Consider the following 21,750-nt stretch of genomic DNA (forward strand, 5'->3'; position numbering starts at 1 on the left):
TGCGTTTTAAGGTTCATTTGCATGTTTTGTGTATTTGTTTTATTAAAATTTTTAGAAGTCTGCCACCTTAGCTTAGAAATTTAATGTAAAATAAAAAGTTTATAGATAGCTTCACAAAAAACAGCTAAGAATTGAAGGAGCTAATGCATTGCTTAGAAAAAATAGGCTAGGAGTCTTAACTTTTATTTGCATTGGAGCTTCTATTAGTTATACGATTAGGGCTGATGCTTTTAATATTTTTAAATTTTAATGCGATAATAGGAGTCTTAACTTTTATTTGCATTGGAGCTTATATTAGTTATACGATTAGGGCTGATGCTTTTAATATTTTTAAATTTTAATGCGATAATATTGGTTCTTTATTTTTCAACTAATATTAGTAGTGTATTTTGGACTGAGGTCGATTTTTTTTCCCATTCGGTTTTAACTAACGTGGCGATTTTCTTGGGCCCTTTTATTGATTGATTCTTAAATCGGCAAACATTTTACAGCCTTAGATGCTAACGGTTTATACAACAAGCCAGAAAGAAAATGTGAACATATTCTTCTTTTCGTTGCACGTTAATTAAGATTGGTGGACAAATATTTGAATCATACTGGTAAGTGGTTTAATTTAGAACAGACGCTTACGAGATCGCTTAAATGTTTATTTCAATGTAATTTGAAAGGAAAGATATATGTCTATAAAATGTGATTGAGCTAACACAATCCTTTATTAGCAGTTACTCTAGTGTGAACCTTTTAATTGAGCTGCTATGGTGATGTTTGTTGCTACATTAAAAAACTGAAAAACAATTGATTGGAATTCTGGAACACACAGCATTTGAATAAGGATATTTGCAAAATAACTGTAGTCCAAAATCTAAAACGAATATTGGCATTACAAAATCTAAGTTTGATTTAGGCTAGACGATAAAATATATTTGAAAAGCTTAACTAATTATCTCCCACCTTATTACCGATCATTATAGCCTGTACCCAAAGGGTGAAAGGCTATACTAGTTTTGTGCGCATGTATGTAACACACAGAAGGAGGCGTGGCAGACCCCACAAAGTATATATATTCTTGATCAGGATGAGAAGACGAGTCGATATAGCCATGTCCGTCTGTCCGTCTGACCGTCTGTCCGTCTGTCTGTATGAGCGCAAGGATCTCAGTAAGTACAAGAGCTAGGATAACCAAAATTGGTATCAAGGTTCCCTAGGCAGAACGAGTTTGTTTATTTTTTCTGATATACCCCCCCGCTCCCCCGCAATTCGTATTTTTTCTTATAACTTCCGTAATTCTCGGAATTTAAAAATCAATTTTGGTAGGTACATCCAGTTAGTACTAATGTGTCCGTGTGCCAAATTTCATCATGATTGGTCAATTCTGAAGAAAGTTATAGCCATAAGTAAAATCGCTGCTCATGCGCTGCCTGCTGCTCTGTCGGCAGCGCTGCCCGCAGCTGTTGTTGTTGTTTCTGCTTTTGTTCAACTTTGTGCTGCATACATACACGCATATAAACACGCATAGGTACGTGATGTAAATGTATGCTGTTTAAACTGAACATAAACATGTATTCTAATTTAATTTAATTTAATTAATTATTTTAATTAATTCATTCATTCATTTTTTTTAATAATTTAATTTTTTTTAATTTTTTTTTTTATTTTTATTTTTTTTTTTTTTTTAATTTTTCCTTTTTGTGGAGAGTACAGGCTATTTTACTGTCGGGCTTGCTCGACTGTAGCGTTCTATCTTGTTTTTAATAGCAATGTGATACCTTTTATTTTCTATTTTCTTATTTTGTTGTTGCTGTTGCTGTTGTTGTTGTTGTTGTTGTTGTTTCTTTGCTCGCATGCAAAATTTAGTGCGCGCAAACATTTCAATGAGCCCCAAACATACACACAGGCATACAGACCTGCATACAGACATGGCATTAAAACGCTCACTTTGCTTTCTATTTTCAGACGCGACGATCCAAAGCACTTGCAAAAATTAGCACCGCTCTATAACGAGCGAATAGCGGTCGTCTGTCTAAAAATATCGTCGAGTACGCGCGCGCCAATGCTCGTGACAGCTGATGTTGACAACAACAATGGTGACGTTATTGGCTGGATCGGACACGTCACGGATGCGGTATGAACTGGATGTCTGGCGACCAGCAAAATATTGAGCATACGCCGCATAGCATACAAACAACTAACAACAACAACAACAACAACAATTGTATACCCGTGTATAAAGTCAAAGATAATTAAAGGCAGTGATCGAAACAAATCCCACAACATTGAACTGCGCTAGGGAATACAGTCGTTTGGTTAGTTTGTCATTCTCTATTGATAACAACAACAACAACAACAAGAGGAAGAAGAAGAACAACAACAACAACATTAACAATATTAACAGCATCATGCGAAGCAGCAGGCGACAAAACATGAGAATGAGAATCGCTCGTAAGCACAGCAAGAAGAAAGAGAGGAAGCAACAAAAACAGAAATTGTGAAAGAAAATGAAAATGCTAAAGACTGTTGAGCCTCAGTCTAAATTCGTCGTCGATCGGCGTTAAATGCTCGTGGTGGGGCATGCACGTGTCTGTGTGCGAGTGTGCGTGCGTGTGTGTGTGTGTGTCTGTGCGGATGAGAAAGATCGCGAGAGCTGCTCGCATTGATCACTAAATAGCTGGCATATTTGCTACAAACATACATACGCGTATGTACATATATACATACATACGACATCGGCAATCGCCGCAGACTCTTAACAAACGTATTGTTGCTCGGGCGGCTGCAATCGAATCGAATTGAATCGAATCGAATCGAATCGAACGACCCTTCAAACTATTGCAAACAACATTACAACAAACGAAACGAAAAGTGCAAATGGTTGCTACAAGTAGATAAATAAATCAACAAAAGGAAAATAGCTATAAAAAGGTTACAGTGCAGTGAAAAATTGTCACAACAAACTCGAGTCAAGTGCGGGGCATAATAAATAAATACTATATACAAAAACAAATTGCAAGTGAATATGAAAGCACACACAACTACATCCAACATCGAGTGACAAAAATAAAATATGAAATATGCAAATGCATATGCATGCGAAATGAAATATATGCAAATAATAATTGCCAATTCAATTCCGTAACAATGCCAAGTGCAGGTTTAAGCAAAGGATTTTGTTTGAAAAGGCTACAGCTGCTGCTCATATAAAGGGTAAGTGGCCAGTCCTCAGTTCCTTTCCCATCATTTACAATTGAATTGAAAAATGTGCCTAAAAAGTAATTTGCCAGCAGCTTAAGTTCATTTAATTTTAATTGAAATGGCAAACCCCTACAGCTAGCAACCAGACAGTCAACGGTGTGTCTTTCTATCTGTCTACCTAATTAGCCAAATGTATCTACCCTCGTTTTTTTTGACTTTGTTAATACCCTTAGTGGGGGGAGGGCTGTCCAGTGAGGCGATGTCAAAAAGTTACGTTTTATCTTCATAAATATTTCTGCCTTGCTTTGTTGGGCGACACGGCGGCAAGAGGAGCTCTGTAAAAATCAAGCGGCAAAGCAAACCAAACCAAACCAAACCAAAACAAAACACGCACACATATTTGTGATGAAAACATGCCTGCCACAGGCAATCAAAATGGCGCACACAACCATATGTGTGTGTGTGTGTGTCTATGCCAGTGTGTAAGCGTTTTTGTTTCCTCTATGGGTATTTTTCGCAAATTGAGTTTTCGTCATTTTTTGCAGTTTTTTTTCTTCTTCTCTCTTTTTTTTTTTTGTTAGTGGAAGTTTCTGTGTTTACCGACGAATACTTTTTATATACATAGAAGTATATTCGTATTTTGTACCTGAACTTTTTCACCGTTTTGCGTTTGTTTTGTTTGTATTGTGTATAATATGAGTGGTTGGTTACTGCCTCATATTGACAGTGGTTGTTTGCCTTAGAATATTCATATCCTTACACATACACACACATACGAGTATACTAAGTATGTGGGAAGCTACATATGTCGGCGAGTGTCGTTCGCGTTTCAATAAGGGAATTATGAGGAATTACATATATGAATGAATGTGGAAAATGCCTGTTATGCTTTTATGTTCAATCTAACGCATTGTTTCGCACATAGGATTTTCTGAATAAGTGCGCGTGGGCGAGGTCTTAAGTGGGCTTACCATTAACAAAAGTACCCAATTATTCGCCCTCTGTTCGCTGCTAATTTGAGCAATAAGTAGCAATTTGATTGAGGATGGGCTTCAATTGGTTTACGGACTACTACTCATAAGCAACTCGTTTTGCTTGGAGGACTCCTTTATGCCTCACAGCTCCGCTGGTGGGGGAAGTTCAGTCTACCATTAAATGTAGAAAATATTCCCGCAAGTATGGACAAGAGCACAGCAATTCCGTAAATGCAAAGCTATTTGTTCAAGAATGACATAAAAACACACTGAAAGAATCCTTAAAAAAAAAAAAACAAATAAAACAAATGTGGTTTTTAGATCAACCGCAGTCAAAATACTCTATCCTTGATAACTAAAGCGTTTGCTGTGATTCACAAATGTGCCCAGAATGTAAGTAAAATAAACTGAGAGTGTATTTTTTGTTGCCCGTCTAGTAAGATATTCCTTGTGGTTCCATTAAAGGACTTCAAATGTAAACTTAATTGGTTTGATTCAGCTTGCATTAAAGTTATAGAAATTACTAAATTTTACAGGATCAAAAATATTTATCGAAATGTAAGCTCTATTTTAGTATATTTTCGCTTACAAAAATGTGAATTATATTTATTAAATTAGATAGTAAAGCACGTGTTGTCTTAATATTTTGTAAAGTCCATTCATTAACATCTAAGGAAATTGCTAAAACATTTGACAAAAATCAATATAATTGGTTTCCCTAAAAATAAACTATTCGGGTACATTTACAAGCAGCCAATAAAAAATTACCCGAGCACTTAATTTATTTTGAAAACCTTTTTCATTAGCAGCTGGTAAATAATAGTTCATCCCACGATGAAAAATGTTACTACATTGCACAATTTTAAAAATATCATTCAGATAAATAAAACTCCAGTGGTTTCTTTTTATATTTAAATAATTATTATACTATATTCCTTTGTTTTAACAACTCCTAGAAGTGTTGGTATTTAATGAAATCCTTGCTTATAATTATCCGAATAAACTGTCAGCAATAAAATTCCATATATTAACACTGCAACAGATATTGAAATTATCAAAATGCAGAACACGATGAATATTACGTTTGTTATCTTTCCATGTTGGCCATTATCAGCACCCTCCTGTATTTCCATATCCTTCACTAAACATTCAGTAGATCAGCAGAAAATAAAACTATTTAAATGATTTTGAAGTTAAAATCGAAGCACAAGAATAACTTCATATGAACAACTGGCATTAATTTTATGTAACACATAAAAACCTTTAATTTAAATATTGTGTAAAATATTCTTAGATTGAATTGCTTTGTTGGCTTATATTATTACTTTCGTAGCTAGTAGGTCCAATTAACGAGCCACAGAGCTACGGACCCAGCACTCTCCACAGTTCCTTGTTTTGAAAAAATAACAAAATGTCTTTTACAAGTATATTTAGTCACCTATTAGCAGACCATAAATCTTTTCGGGAGCATTTTAATGATGGTCGTTTTTATTCGTGTTCACACATGCAATAAAAATCCGCTTTATAGCCAACAAATATCATTCACACATGGCATTGGACCCTTTCGAGTGGATAGTGTATGAAACCAACAAAGAATTTAGTAAATGTTGTTTTCTTTTGTCCGATATGCAGGCCATGGTAACAACAAGATGCACAAGTTCATGTCAAATACACTAAGAAAAAGAGGATTCAAAAATTAACTTATTTCAAGTATATTTAAGTGCGCTATTTTATACTTGAATTATAAGTAAAACCGAGTTATAGATGTGTTGGTTTCTATTTCGATAATTGCTGGAAGCACAATAGACTACTTAATGACGCTTTGGTTCATGTCAGAACTCCTTTTAAAACGTGTTTCGTAATAGTTTTCCAAAACTAGGAACAATATTTTTTCTATGATAATGATTCGGTAATTTTTTTCAAACCGTTTTCCTGTGAATATTGATATTGTTTATAGAAAGGTATCTATTTATTTGGGTAATCTCTATCCTAGCGTTTCAAGTATTATGTTACTTTTAAAATAGTGCTCTAGAAATTAAGAAAAAGTCGTGTTACAAAAAAAATTGTTTAAAAATACATTGATCATATGTTATTTTGAAGCGTGCTTAATGGAATAAAGTCGTGCAACCATATATAAAATGTTTAATTTTCAAACCGTGTTAAATCAAAAGCGTGTACAAAAACCCGTGTAAAAACAGAATAAGGTGTAATTCTTATTTGTGTCGCAGAGTCATTGAAAGCCAGCTGGCTTTTACTCTTAAATGTTTCTTACAAATCGGGCATCCCAGTAGGTCTATAATTGTTTGTCTACTTTTCTTTCAGTGCATGTACATGCTATGTGTTTATGTTGTTACGAATGTACAAGAACACATACAAGAAAGAAGAAACATTGCATTTTGGCATGGATATGAGGTATGGGCTATGGGCTATGGGGTATGGGGTATAGGCATGAGTATGCCACTCACCAACATCGGTGCTTTGCAACAGCATCTAATTATGCCAGCGCTTTTCTTTCTTTCTCTCTCTCTCTCTCCCTGTCCCTCTCTCTGCCGCTCCGCTGACTGTCTATTTACCTTCACATTGCATCGAGCGACCGCCAGCGGCACGACACGGACCCGTGCCCGCCACTGCCTTGACAATGCACTTGAATCAAGTTGCTTCCTTCATTTTCATGCGCCGCTTGCTGCTCTCGCTTTGGGACACTTTGTAAGTGTAACCCGGTCGTCTTGTAAATGTGTTGTTGATATTATTGCCGTTGTTGTCGTTGTTGTTGTTGTCGTTGTCGCCGTACCGCCGTGCCAATCTTTTCAGTTGGCTCTTGGCTGGGTTGCAACACACTGCAAGATGCCAAGTTGCCGAATTGGTCGGTGGTGGCGGCAGCTGAGTCAGGCACGGATGCAGATTGTTGGGCCTTCAGGGGAGTGCGGGGGACTAGCGAGCAGCTAGCAGACGCAAAAGAATGCGACCAAAGTGCTGCCTAGCCTGTTTGTTTATTTATAACAATTTTCTGTTTGCTGCTGTTGCCTCTACACTGCTCTGCAACTGTTGTGGCTGTTGCTGTTGCTGTTGCTGCTTGCTACTTCCTCATTATTTTATTTTCATTCTGTTGCTGTTTGCTCGCGTTTAAAAATGTTGTTGCCTTTTCTTGTAGAGGGGCACGGCCAGACGACCTTCTGAAGAGTGTACAGGCGGCAGCAATGATAAGTTGCTTAAGTCTGCTAGATTTCATTGTTTGGAGTCCTTTGTGTTTATGAGTGGGTGTGGGTGTGTGTGTGTGTGGGTGTGGGTGTGTGCGTGTGACTGCGGATGTGTGCAAAATGGCCGCCTCTCAATCCTAGTCTGGGGCACTTCAACTCGTTGCCCCATTGTTTTTGTTGTTAATTAATTTTATATTGTTGCCGTTGCACTTTTATGGCAGAAAATGATGAAAGGCTCGTGGCAGCTGTGTTGACGGAAATAAGTTGTTGTTGCCTTTGTTGCTCTCGCTGCTGCCGTTCGCAATTTATGTTTCTGCCATGCACAGATATTTTTTAAATGTATGGGTGCCAGTCTGTTAGTGCGTGCATGGGAACTGACAACTTTTGGCAGTTGGTTGCATTTATATTTCATGTTTTTATATTTTATTAAGAACATTTTTTAAATATGCATAAGGCCCGAAAATCTTTAACTTATGGGTATTTCTGCAACGTCTTTTTTTTTGTATTCGGCAAAAAGGCAGCCTGAGGTCGCACTATCTAAGCCATAAAGTCCCTCAAGAGCGAACATAGAACGGTTGCCCAGGCATTTGCGAGCATGTCTAATTATTTTGCTTACACATTTTCTTTTAAAGGATGAGTTCTACAACGAAGGCAAGTTGCCAAACAATACGTGCTTTGTTATTGGATAATGAAATTATTAATTACAAACAAACCTTATAATCGTGATTTAAAATAAATGGGTAGAAGGTTATAGTCGTTATAGGGTTTCAACTTAAATAGACTTGGTTGTACCATCATCTTCATTCCTATGCACCGACCAGCCCAATGGCAGCTATACTTATAAAATATTGAGGCAGCAAACTTACTCTGTTTTTATATATATATAAGTTTACATTCCAAGTTTGGTGTCCGTGGCTTTTATGGTTCAAAAGTTCTCGCTGTTCATACAAACGGAGAGACTACATGCTTTTTTGTTTATGAAGATATCGCCACTCTTTGTTATATAGTACTTCTAGTATACGAGTTTTGTAATGCCTCTTGATATTCTGAAGTTTATTCAAATTCGGTGCACTAGCCATAGCTTCCATGCAAAAATCAATCTTAGTAACAACAGCTATTAAGCTCATTACTTTTCCAAAATTGGAATCTAAGAACTTTTATCAAAAAGCTTCCATTAAAACGATTTGTGGTGGGTACAGGACATACAAGGCGCGCCTTTAATGTTTTACTCGTTTTTACATTATTAATTAGCAAAAAAAATCGTACAGTTTGAACCATAGGCCAAATGTTTTAAATTTTAGATACACGAGTACTTTAAAGCCCTGCACCCAAATATTAATGGCTTATTAAGTTTCTTGAATCCTTTTCAAAGACTTTTTGTAGCTGCCAATTAACAAGTGGTTTTATTTAGGTACGTTGATATCTTACACCTCAATTGAATACAAAGATCAAAAGGTATTGTAGACTATTAAGACATTGCGGAGAACGTTCTTTAAGAACACTTCAATAAATTCTTAATTCATTTATGTAATGATATTTAATTGTCCAATATTGACGGTGCTCTGCAATCGCTTGGAATTTTATTTGTTTCCGGCCAGCCGATCGGGACGTTAAGACGACGATTTTCCTTTTGGAGCCACTGAAACAACGGTTCAAAGTAATCTAGGAGGGCATATGGATTCATATCTGTTTCGCCAGTCAATTCTTGCAGTGTCTTCTTCCAATGCTGCGATTTTCCCAAGGATAGAAATTGTTTAAAGGCTTTGCCAGCCTCCTTGCTGCCAAAGATGTCGCAGTTGTCGAGCATCGGGTCATATTTGTTAGGGCTATTATGTCCAGCCAGACGACATAGGGCCTTGTGCATTTGAAATTGTAAAAAATCGGCAGTGAAGTAACGCATATATTCCACATCCGCAGTAATGTGGAATTTGGAAGGTGGGTCGAAATCACTATTACTACGATATATGGGCGGCTCCAGTCCTCCTAACTCTGAGCGCATTTTCCAAAATGCGCAATTCCAGTCCGACTCTTTGATTTGTCCACGGAACAGAGCAAACCGATATTTATCTATAGTGTAGGCAAAGGGGAGGAACACAATTTTGGTCACTGCTTTTTTGAACAACTCGTTGATACGAGTGCGCTCATCCAGTTTTCCTATTTGGCTTAGTCCAATCGCCTTCAAATGCTTGGCTGACATCACCGACAAAGTGACAGCATCGCCAATGGCCTCATGGAAGCCAGGATTGGCCGCGTCTCTAAATACCGCCGGCAGTTTATCATACTGCAAAGCGTATTGAAGGTGTCCGAGCTCATGATGAATAGTCGATAAATATTTTGTGGAGACTTCTGAGCACATTGCAACGCGCACATCGTTATCCTGATAAAAGTCCCAAGCAGACGCATGACACACCACTTCACGGTCCTTGGGGCGTGTTTTCATACTCAAGTTCCAGAAGCTGGGCGGTAAAGCCCGCATACCCAGCGATTTAAAGAATTCATCAGCCAGCTCGAACATCTTATGAACGCTGTACCCTTGCCGCTTCATTTCCTCAGTTAAATCTACGAACTTTTGCTCGGGATAGGGCGTAATTAGCTCAATGACATTGGTCCAGGTTTGAGCCCACATATTGCCCAGCAGGTGCATAGGAATATTGCCCCCCGCAGGTATCAGTTCGGCGCCATAGTGTTGACGCAGACGATACCGCACATAGCCATGGATTTGACGATAAAGGGGCAATAACCTGTGATATAAGTTATCGAACTGTTTCTCAAACCCCGGATCTTCGTAGAAGTGTAGCCAGTAATCAGCATAAGAGGCATAACCGTAAAGCTGTGCCGCTTTCCTCGACAAACGCACATACTTTGCATAGTTGTTCCGCATCGGGGTTCCTGATTTGTTGTACCACTCGCTCCAATACCAGGCCAGCTCATCCGCATCACGACTGTGAGCAAAACGCTCCTGCACATCTGGCTCCAGTGTGAGCTTACAATTAGTACGATTGGTGTAGGAGCAGACTGTGGTTGTAGCGTAGTGGGACTTCATGGCAGATATGGCGCTCTGTACCTCCAGATAGTCATCCTCATTCAGCGCTTCTAAGCCCAAGTTGGTTAGCCAGCGTGCTTGTCTGCGAATATTGGCATTCCTGCTTTTCTCATAGCCCGCCCTTTTGATGGTTTCAGCCAGCAGTTTGTTCTTCTTTGCATTGAAAGCCAGCACTGCAACCATTTTCTGCTCATTTGCCTCCGTCACATTAGTGTTGTACGCAAAGGAAGCCAAGTTCTCCTCATGATAACGCTTGCGGAGTAGTTCATTTTCCTTTTCAAAAAATTGCAGTTCTTCGGGCGTTGGCTCCGCCGAGTCGGCTCCAGACGTTAGTGTGCTTTCGGGAGCTGCTAGAGCTCGAGAAAACCAAAAGAAAATCAAAAGCGCCCACAAAAAACTGAACACAATATTGGAACACATATCACCAGACTTTAAACTGCAAATGCCAGTTCGCCGGATCGATCCCCAACTCGAAGTTGTCGTATCTTTTGCACTTTTAATTTTCATTCGATCCGTCAATTAGTTTTGTTTTCTTTCTTTTGCTTTTGCTCTTCACGCCTTTGTCTTTGTTCCATGAACAATCTAATTTTAAACATACGTCTATCGTTTGTATGGAAACAAAACAACGCCCGTTAAATGTAATGTTGAAACACTCATTTAGCTTTCACTTTTCTAAATGGCAACTTCTTCTGCAGGGCTTAAGTCTTAGTTCCATCTTTTGTATTTTCTATATAAGCTTAATTAGCCGTGAAGTAGAATATCATTTCCTCCTCTACTTATTTTTTTTTTTTTGAGTTTGTTGGCTGGCCAAATGGCAGTACAGTTTTGTCTTAGGTTTTCCTATCTTTTAAGTTAACATTATAAATATGTATCGACAGCACTATTTGTTGATTTATTAAATAAATAAATAAAGTCGCCGTGACAGCCCATTCAAGATCTAATTATGCCTTAATTATAATTAATTAATTAGAATCTAATGTAATGCAAGGAAAAAATTAGAATTTGGTAATGACTTCACTTCAAACGAAGTAACTGTAAGCAGCTTAGTTTTAAGCGAGATTTACTCAAGTTTAGTAATTTACTTGTAGAAAAAGCTTACAAATATTTTAATTGAACACCTTTCATATAATTTGCTGCTATTCATACATACTTGTACATATATCGCTGCTATGGCTTTTACACGACTATTGCAGCGTGTTCGTTTCCCCCAGTTTGTATTTAAATTTATTCCTGTTTAAAATTATTATTATAACTGTTTAAACCTTTATATATCCATTCAAATCTATTTATTCGTCTTCAAAGTAATGCCTTGTGTCAGAAAAACAACACAAACTTGTAATAAAATAATATAAAATAAAATCTAAGCTGACATCGACTCGTTTCATGATCCTGTTCAAGATTATATACACTTTGTGTGAACAGATTTCTCCCTATCGAAAAATCCCCTTGACTTGAATTTCAATTTCTGGACCACATTTGTACACAGCAGTACTTCTTTAAGATAGTAATTGGATTAGAAATTGTGGGTGGACATAAATTGCCTCTGAAAGTTGATAAAAAAATATGAAAAATATTTTGTAAAATATATTAGCTGAATTGAGCTCAGCAGATTTAACATATTAAAACAATATACATTGACAATGCTTGGAACGCAAATATGTGGTTCTTACTGTAGTTCACGACTTATAAATAAAAACAAACGATTGCTGGCACTAATCTTAATAGCTTAGAGCTTTATATATACCTAAATTATTTTAATTTTTCCCCACATACAAAGCACAAAGTCGTGGCGAGGTTTGAAAATACAATTTGTGAGGTGTCTCATAATTATGGTAAGCACCTTAGCTTAGAGCTTTATACGAGTTCATATACATACATATATATATTATCTACAAGATGATTGCTGACAATAAAAAATGTACAGGGATACGCATACATACTTAGTATTCGTTTTTGCTGGCACATCTCTACATGGGAGCCATTGTTACCTCGTTACTTTAATCAAATGACTAAAAATATTTACCGAAGAAGTAAGTACTTCAGCAGCTCGCTCGTTGGGGAAATTGTGCTGCAATTTGTACGTTTTGTACGTTTTGCGCATGAAGGTGCGCTTATGGCGCCATTACGAGTATTTGTGGCACCCCCCCTCCCCCCACCACCCCTCCTGCCACACGCACACCTCAGGCCGGTGTGGGTCTGGTTGATAGATCAATGTTGACAGCTTTAACGAGCTGGTAAAGTGCAGCAAAACAATTCAATTACCGTCGTGTGGCAACTGTCAACTTACATGGCAACGCAAAGAGCCGAGCTGTAGGGCGAAAATATTTACATGTACACACAGATACACAAATACACACACACACACACACACACACACATACAAAGGTACATCCCACGCTTAATATCGGCATCTACAATGTACACGGAGTGCTGTTGGTGTTCGTTCTGTGGCTGTTGCTGGGCTTTCCTGCGGTGCCTGGGATTTGTTGCACAGCCACGAGGGCCCCAAACCTGATGCATTTCTTGCTTTCAATTAAGTAAACGTAATTATTTATGAGACCCCCCCTCCCCCAAACCATATGCGCCTGCTTACCCGCCATTGCCGAGCAACGGATTCACAGACTCGCCAACTTCCAGCCAATAAATAATTCAGGTCGAATTAAATCGCGTGATTTCTTTTATATCTAGCCATCGCACTCTAAAATGTGTTCATGATTTATGATGCGTTTATTTATTAATGCATTTTCGTCGCTCTGGGGGCAATATAGTATGTACTCGTATTATAGTATGCTATTATTACTCTTTTAATTTTTTTTTTTTTTTGCACGCCTCTACACTGAATGTAAGCGGAGGCTAAAGTTGCTTTAGGAATTGGTTCCGCCTGCGTCGCCCTTGCCGCCATTGTAGCTCATCGGACAAGGTCTGTCAGCTTATGACAATATAAATTTAATCAGTACGGCATATATTGTACACAGCACACAGCACACACACAAACACACATACACACATATATATCACGTATTTGCTCGTATCTGTGTGCAGCTGTATCTGTATCTGTAGCGTGCTGCTTGCTGCGTGCGCGAAAGCGTTTAATGCATTTCAATGCCGTCAATTTGCTGGCTGGTGGCCAGAGTTCGTGCGTGATTCGCTTAAGAGCTTGCCAAGCATTTACCTACACCTTGCCATGCACTACTTACCCCACAGTGAGCGGCTATGGACCTAGCCCCCATACCACTAGTTATCCTCGCACAATGCAAACGTGTTTTCATTCAATTTCCCCCAAGTGCTGTACTCTTCGTTGATGTCGAAGGATATACTTGTAAGATATAGATATTTTTGCGTTTTATATTTTATATTGGATATTTAGTTTACCCTCCTTTTTTACTGCCGAGTGCTTCGCCCAGCGCCTATCTACCCATTGGGGCGTAGGACTTACTCTGCAGTTAGCTCCTGTTGTTCCAAGCTCTATACCATGAATTACTGGTGGCTTGCTAGTCGATGGGCCGATGCTTTTTCTTTTTCTTTTTCTTTTGATTGAGATTTTTTATTATACAAAGCGCTCTAAGTCAAAATATATTTACAAGTTAGAGCACTAGAGAGTACCATATATTTTTAACAATTTATTGTCTAACTAGCGTCCTGCCCCTGCTTTGCACGGGTATTAGACAATCATTTTAAATTAATTATAAATTTTATAACACTCCCACACATAAGTACACCCGTCTTTTTGCCGTCTGGATAGTAATATTTTAATTTTTTTTGTTGTGCTTTTTTGATTTTTTTTTGTTATTTTTGATTGAGTCAGAGGTTCTCTGTAAATGATATTTGATGTTTTTTTATTTAATGGCAAAATAAATGATGGGGGTCGATCGTAGGGCGATAATAATTCGAAAATTTGGACTTGGGACTTGAACACGAAAGATGTTTTTACCGGAAATTAAAGCCATATAAATGATCATCGTGGGATCATCGGTATCCTCGGTATATGAGGTAGTTGACCAGCTGCTTAGAAGGGCTTAGATTTCTGAAAAGCATGATTGGAATTACGATTTTTAGCTTCAATTTATTTGACAATTGGCCAGCAGGTTTTATTGAATTTAAAAATCCTTGTAGGTGATGGACTGTATCTTCGATATTATTCACGGTGTCGATCGATTTGCAGTTTTTTATTTGGCTGGGGAAAAAATTGCCTTGATATTTAAAGCGACATGAAGTTTCAATGATAATTCTAAACTAACAGCATCCTGTTCAGGATTTTTTTAGGACATTTTTTTACACTTTCAACTAGATTATTGGGGTTCTACAAATGAGTGCCCTATCTTTATAATATAATATAGTATAGCCTATGTCGGGGAGAGTGTAGCTTCGCAACAGTGAAAGAATCCTTTAAAACAAAGAAACAAGCAATCACATCTTTCTTCTTTATAATATTAGTATAGATACATATACAAAGTTGTTATCTGGCAAGATAGTTAGGGCTGCCGCTCATTTATACATAGAATCATTACTTGTTTCGTGAAAAGAACTAGTACCTCCACTAGTCCTGATACCTGTGTGTACACACAGTGCAATCGAATGTGTATTTATGTAGATACTATATCACTATACAGTGGATTGTTCTGCCATATTTATTGGCATTTATTTCGTGCACAACATTAATTGTGAATGTTTAACTACAGATTACAATGAAGTTAATGCTGCCTTAATAAATTATTCACATTTAATTAATATTGGCCATAAATTGGTTTGTAATTAGCGCATAAATGTCAATGGCTAATAAACTCGCATGAAGCGGCCAAGTGTTGTAAGCGTTGCATGTGGGCCAGGAGTAATTTGATTTAACCCCAATGGCCGCAGACACGCGCATTAACACGCACAGTCGGTGCTGTCATTGCCAATTTGAGTTAATGTGTTAGCTATGAGCCATGAATGGATGATCAGCTGTGCCGACCTGGTCACTAACCTGGTCACATACATACAAGTATGTACATACTCCTAGTCCCGCTTCACCTTAACTCCTAGGTTGCAGACGCCCCAAAAAGTTATGCCATTTGCCAAGTTGTTGTTTGTTGCCTTCTTGTACAAAGTTTGTTTAATGCGTGCTTTTTGATGCCCTCGTAAAGATATTGATGTCTCCGCATCCTCATCCTCAGCCATGGACCCATTCACCCATTGCTGCAGTTGTGCTGCAGAGCTTTTGTATAACTTTTGCTCGACTGATTTCTCATGTTGAACAAAATTTGTTAGGCCAGGAAGGGACACGTGCCAAATGGATAAATACAATATGTACATATGTTTCTTTCTCATGGGAGACTGACTACTCAACGTAACGCACAAAGAATAATCCAATTCTTATTATTTACTCTCTTTTCAGATATTTCCAGCATGCAACGCTCTAAATGACGACACGACCCAAGAAGTTTGAACTCGTTTTGTGATACTTTTAAATAACAGGAAGTACGTTAAGGCCCAGTCACGTAGTTATATATTTTTATGTGTATATGTGTAGTACGATTTTAATTTAATTTACGTAAAACTTTTCGGTTCGTTCAGTTGCATTAGCCAGCCCCAAAGACAACAAAAACAAGAATATAAAAGACATTTGCATAAGCACTGATACTGTTACTGATACTGATACTGATACTGCTACTTGAACTGATAATCGAACTGACCCCCTTGCAAAAGACATAACTCCCCACTCATCTGAACGCTTCAGCTAACCACCAAGCGCGATTTGTAGTTCTTAGAGAGTCGTCACCATGTCACATGGGGACCGAGAGGAATGTACGTAATATACCCAGCCGATGATCTCATCTTGATGACATATGGTTACTTTGCACCACGCGTGAAACCACGACCCTCACTCGACTGCCTGCGTGAGCCACTCGTGCCTATTGAGTATCCAGTTTCCAGAACCAACGCCAACACCAACGCCAACACCAACGCCAACACCAACGCCACCGCCAACAGCAACAGAAGTAACTACAATCCAGACGTATCGTCGTTCACGAATTTATTGCAGCAGCAATCAGAGTTCGATCCACAACCACCTGTAGGCTCCACGCCCAATTCGCCGCACCACCTGCCATCGCCAGTACATACCACAGTCTTCCCATTCGACGCACAGCCACCACCACCGCAGCCGCCGCCACAGCTACTGTCGCAGAGTTTGCCGCCAACGCCCACACGTCGCACCTCACGTGCCTCACTCACGCACTCGAACAACTCGAACCAATCGAATCCGACCTCGGCCAAGCGCTCCAGCATACGCAGCAGGCGCTCCAATCCACCAACACCGCCTCTAAATCACCAGCGAAAGCTTAGCTCGCCAAAATCGACGCCAACGTCTGCGCAACTTTCACAATCGTTTGCAGGATTGCGTGTCACGCCGCTGTCCACACCACCACCAATGTATAATGACGCGAACACGCGCACTGGCAGGGGTGGCAGCAGCGGACGCGCACCTTTGGAACGACACAGCGCCTATGATGATAGTTTAGGTGCTGGCGCTATTGGAGGAGTGGGAGCCGGCGGTTCCTTTGAGTATCCAAGCGGGGCGCTCGTGAGCGCTCGGGATCGCAGCCCCAGCATATTTCTTGAGCCCCCCTCGCCAGACCCCACACATGCACACTTCGGCCCTGGTTGGGGGCGACCCATGTCGCCCATGGACCTGCCACCAGAACCTCCCTCAGCAACTACAAAATCGCCAGCGAGCAAATCGCGATTGCGTCCCAAGCTTCACATACCGCTCGGCCGGCTGGGCCGTTCCACCTCCTCGGACACACGGGAGTCAAATCGCCTGCGTGAAGACGTGCATGTGCATGTCGAGAATCCCGTGTTCAGTAGCGAGAACCTGCGCCAGAACAACTTCGATGCATTCTTTGAGGCACGCGAGCCCGTCATCAAGGTTCAACCGAAAACGCCAAGCACAACATCACCGGATGGCCGGAGCTACTCCCCGCCCCTTGATAACTATGCGGGTGTCTACGACTCACCCAAGTCCCGTAGTCGTGGCGCGACGGGTGGCGGCGGTTTATTTGCTCGCTCGCCTAGGGAGGAGCGTGGGCGAGCGCTCGCCGAACACTCCCGCAGTGCGGACCAGTATGATGGGCCACGAGAGATGCGTGGCGGTTCAGTCAGCGCGGATGGTGGGCGTGGAGGAGGAGGGGCAGGTGGCGCGGCTGGTGGTAGTGGTGGGGCGTCCTCCAAAGGTGACAGGTGCCTCCAACTTATATTCTTGCACTCTAATCAAATTGTTTACAGTTTTTTGCTGCTGCGCGGCTTGAAGCGAACTGCAAATATGTAGAAAGCCTCGCGAAACAGAGTTTGATTCCATGACTGATTTAAATACTATTATTAAACACTAGGCAACAACAATTCTCTCACCAAACACCACTTTACCTTTGAGCACCTGGTGTGCCTTTGAACATTAAGTACATTTTTATAAACTTTCGCCAAAAGGGTTAACGGGTGTACGAGCTTTAAGTCGGTAAGGGTAACATCAACAATTAAGAACGATCACGAAACTCAATCTAAATATTAAGTGTTAGACGTGAATACCATCCAGCAATACTTTCAAAACGTGCAAAGGAACGCAGCTATTATCTGAATGCAACTTTTCAGTTGTGAAGCTAATTTCGTTTATTAAACTAGCTGTATTGTTCAGTTTTTCTAGTATAGTGTTTTGCATAGATATGGCAGATATTTCCGGGGCTTCATTTAAGAGCAATGCTCTAAAAATTTCTCAGTTTTGTTTCTCACTTTGCTTAATCATTTTTGGAGCAAATTTAATAGAAGCGGAAAAATATTATTCCATGGGATTTTCTTCTCCTTTTAAGAGGGGATACAATATCTATATAAAGGAAGAAAATAGTGAACTTGGCTTAGTAATTTCCTGAAAGTCTGACATAGAACTACTCCTATTTGACCAGCCTCCAATAAATATTTTGCATTAAGTAAGACCAAAGCAATTTAACTCCAAAAAAGTTAATCAGACTTGCTCATAAATATGAAGTTATTTGCTGTGATTGCATTTGATTTTTCAAAATAAACTCAAAGTATATAGACAGTTGCAATTTGAACTTAAGAAAAACTGCTTAGCTAAGTGCTTCTACAAGTATATACCTATTGATATATGTATTTCCATTTCGTGGCTGCTTTCTACAGATATACTTATATTACATCCTATTATAGATATCTTATTACCATAAGCTTTTAGGGGGGCATAAAAAAAAAGTTTTTTAATGCGAAAATTGATGGAGCTGTTAAGGAACATTTTATAGCAGGGAAGTGGGAGTGGAAGTGGCCACTAACGTGGCATGTATTTACTTTTTATAGATTGCAATATCCTGACGTTTGTCAAGGTGGGGCGCGAATAGACGGACACTCAGCTACCATGCACTTAGCGGACAGCTCGAATTCTAAGTAAAAACAGTCAGAAACATGTTCAAGTGGTGTTTGAGGCAGTTCGAATTGTTGCTTAGTGTAAGCTCGCTGTAGTTGTTTTATGTCTGAGTTGCGTTGCATTCGAATTCGAATTCGCATTCGCACCCGCTCCTGCTCCTGTTCCTGTTCCACACCTTACAAGTTCTACTCGCATTTCGAGTGACGTTAAGTTTCGTTTGCATTTGTTGTTTGCATATGTTTCTACTAAATCAACATGAAGGTACTGTAAGCAATGAATTTTTTAATACTGTTGCCGCCTTATCGCATTGTCACCCGCTCATTCACACGCATGCTTGTGTGTATGCGCCACATGCAACATTCAGTGGATTAGACGCGTGTGCAGCCCCGCTGTGCATTTCGCTGCTGCAGCTCTCTCCATAGCGTGTCAGTGGCATATTTTAAAATATTTTTGTACACAGCACGCACATAAGTTCAGCTCCATGCTTAACAAGCTCTCAAAAGTTAAACCAAGGGGCCACATGACTGACGGCTGTGGGGCATGCAACGATAGCGGCAAAAATGGCAACGACATCCCTTCAGCGAAAGTAATACAAACGTGCCCCTATGACTGTCGCCAAGTTGCAGCTCAGCTCAGATCAGCTCGGCCCAGCCCAGCCCAGCCCAGCAGAGCCCAGCAGAGCCGAGCAGCTCATCAGCGCGTGAATAAGTGAAAGTGTAATCAACAACAACGTCAGCAGCGGGAACGGGAGCGTGAACGTGAACGTGAGCTTGAGCTGCTCAAGATAACGGGACTGCGCTTCAACTTGAATTAATTTAAAAGTTCTCATCAGCAAGCTAAAGTCGCTGCAAATTTGATGACCAGTTCCAAACTAAATCAGCGTCAGCCTCTGCTACGTGACTGCTGCAGTTGCCCCCGCCTCTCAGCCCCCCTCACCCCCTCGACCAGCCATTCTCGACTAACTGCTCTTAATGCGCTCAATCTCTGACACGAATTGTTCATTTTGTTTCAAATAGCGCAAGTACAAGTAGTATATACTTAGTATATACTTGTTAATATATAAAGCGCATCGAGCAGCGAGTGCCAGGAGCCGTCAATAAGACGGCGACGTATAGTGCGCTCCAAATTATTTTCTATAGCATACTTATGAGCGTATACGCTAGGTTTGTGCACAAAACCGGAAATATAAAGAAAGCACACACAGGAAGAAAACCCCAGATGTGCAGCGTTGCCCAGCAGTATGCCGATATTCTTTTTTGTGCGCAAAGTAGCGCTCTCATATTTTATATTACCAGCAAAAAATGTTATTATAGTTTAAAAAAAAAAAAAAATTACTATATGTTATTGCTATTCCTTGTTCGGCACAAGATTTTCATCGAATGTGACTTCCTATTAAGATCTCTTCAAAAAATTTATAAATTTAAAACAGTATTGGCCCAGAAGAATAACTTTCTTAAAACATAGCCATGACAATAAATAAGCTTCAATCTGCTTGTTTTGATTTGAACTAAAATTTGCTGCAATTAGTTCCCCACGCCTCTGAAAACATTTTCGAAAACTTTTAGCCATAAAGCATCATTTATTGTTGATTTCAACAATGTTTTATTATTTAATAGTATGTATCAGTAGACGGTTGATAGCTCATTTAATTCACTTCTATTCGCATTTGTGTATATTCTTCCTTTTTTCATAAAAACAAAAAAAAAAGTTCGCTATTAAATATTTTTATACATTTTTATATTTAATATTACAATGGACATCAGTTTTTAATAATTCATTAGATCAGAGCAGATAAATTCCAGTAGTTCTGGTTCCAACAAGAATGAACCTCTAAGGACTCCTAAGAACTATAATGCATTTATTGCTTTTTGAATTTCAAAAGTGTTTTATTTAATAGTATCAGTAGACGTTCGGTAAAAATTTCGTTCCCTTTTAATATTAAATATTACATTGGACATCGTTTTCAATAATTCGTTAGATCATGCTCAGTGTAAATAGATTCCAACAAGAATGAACCTCTAAGGACATTCAGTGTAGGACAGTTTTAAAAATGTTGATCATTCTTGCTGATGGACTTATAATAAAATATGCCAGTAAAGGAAGGAAAGGTATTTATCAGTAAGAGCGTTCAATTCGAGTGGTGGTTGCTAATTCGCTGCTGGTGCTTAGACCGCTGTACTGCCGGGTAGTGACAGTTGGATGCAATGCATTCAATAAATAGTCCAGGGTGTAAATATTTCATGGTGTGGCTGTAATTGAAGTCGCACACATTATTGTGGCGTGTGGTCAGGCAAAAGGTAAACAGGGAGTTGTGGCAAAGACAGAGAGACAGGCACTCGGATATACTTGTGTGTGCCCTCGAGCCTTTTAAACATTTCATGGTCATATGTATGTGTATGTGTTTGTGACTGTGACTGTGTGTGTGAGTGTTTGTGCCGAAAATCTCGAGGCAAGTGCTTGCCTGCAAGCTAAATTCCGCTTCATTTATTGATTGAATTTTAAATGAGCCTGTCTTGGTCTATTCTTTCTAGCTTCTGTTGACTTTTGTAATGGGCAATTTTCTGAATGGTTCTCGTAGCACACAACCACACTCTCCACTCTCTCTCTCTCTCTCTCTCTCCCCTCAGCACATCCATAAATTGGCTTTTGTGGGCGGGGCGACCACCACTTCAGATTTCCGTTTGCTCAAGTCGAAGCAGAAAAGGAAAAAAAATAAGCCGAGACCAGCACTGCCTTCACTCATTATTTATGCATAAATATGAAAGACAGCTATGTTTGATTGCGTGTGGGGGGGTTAGGACGGGTGTTGGTCTGAACTGACTTGTACGTCAGAGCAACGCGTTTGTTTATTTATCACAGCACTGCCCAAATTATTTCCAGACTGCTTCTCATTCTTTATTATTGAAGGGCACCGTCAGTTGCTCTTTAATGTGCCATTATTTG

The 21,750-nt window shown here is 39.5% G+C and overlaps 2 protein-coding genes across 7 annotated transcripts in view; one reads left to right on the forward strand and one right to left on the reverse strand.

Annotated features, from left to right (window-relative positions):
* The window catches only part of LOC115634020 (rho GTPase-activating protein gacJ), a 121,362-nt gene that overhangs the window by 12,081 nt on the left and 87,531 nt on the right, over positions 1-21,750 (forward strand). For 4 of the 6 annotated variants that reach the window (XM_030531546.1, XM_030531547.1, XM_030531548.1 and 1 more), the window contains exon 1: positions 16,885-17,621. In XM_030531546.1, the coding sequence (XP_030387406.1) occupies positions 17,027-17,621 (595 nt within the window). In that variant the 5' untranslated portion in view covers positions 16,885-17,026. Of the gene's footprint in view, positions 1-1,953; positions 3,202-15,777; positions 17,622-21,750 lie in introns of those variants that run through there. The other 2 variants (XM_030531551.1, XM_030531550.1) reach the window with 2 other exon arrangements.
* Positions 8,749-10,823, reverse strand: LOC115629415 (angiotensin-converting enzyme-related protein-like). The gene has a single exon (XM_030525900.1). It carries the CDS (start codon positions 10,821-10,823, stop codon positions 8,898-8,900), a length of 1,926 nt encoding a protein of 641 aa, XP_030381760.1. The 3' UTR covers positions 8,749-8,897.

The sequence above is a fragment of the Scaptodrosophila lebanonensis genome, unplaced genomic scaffold (assembly GCF_003285725.1).
Source record: "Scaptodrosophila lebanonensis strain 11010-0011.00,11010-0021.00 unplaced genomic scaffold, SlebRS2 tig00000001-arrow-pilon, whole genome shotgun sequence".
Lineage (NCBI taxonomy): Eukaryota > Metazoa > Arthropoda > Insecta > Diptera > Drosophilidae > Scaptodrosophila > Scaptodrosophila lebanonensis.

Excerpts from the sequence above, each read along its gene's own strand:
- LOC115629415 (XM_030525900.1), bottom strand. The coding sequence starts at position 10,823 with ATGTGTTCCAATATTGTGTTCAGTTTTTTGTGGGCGCTTTTGATTTTC.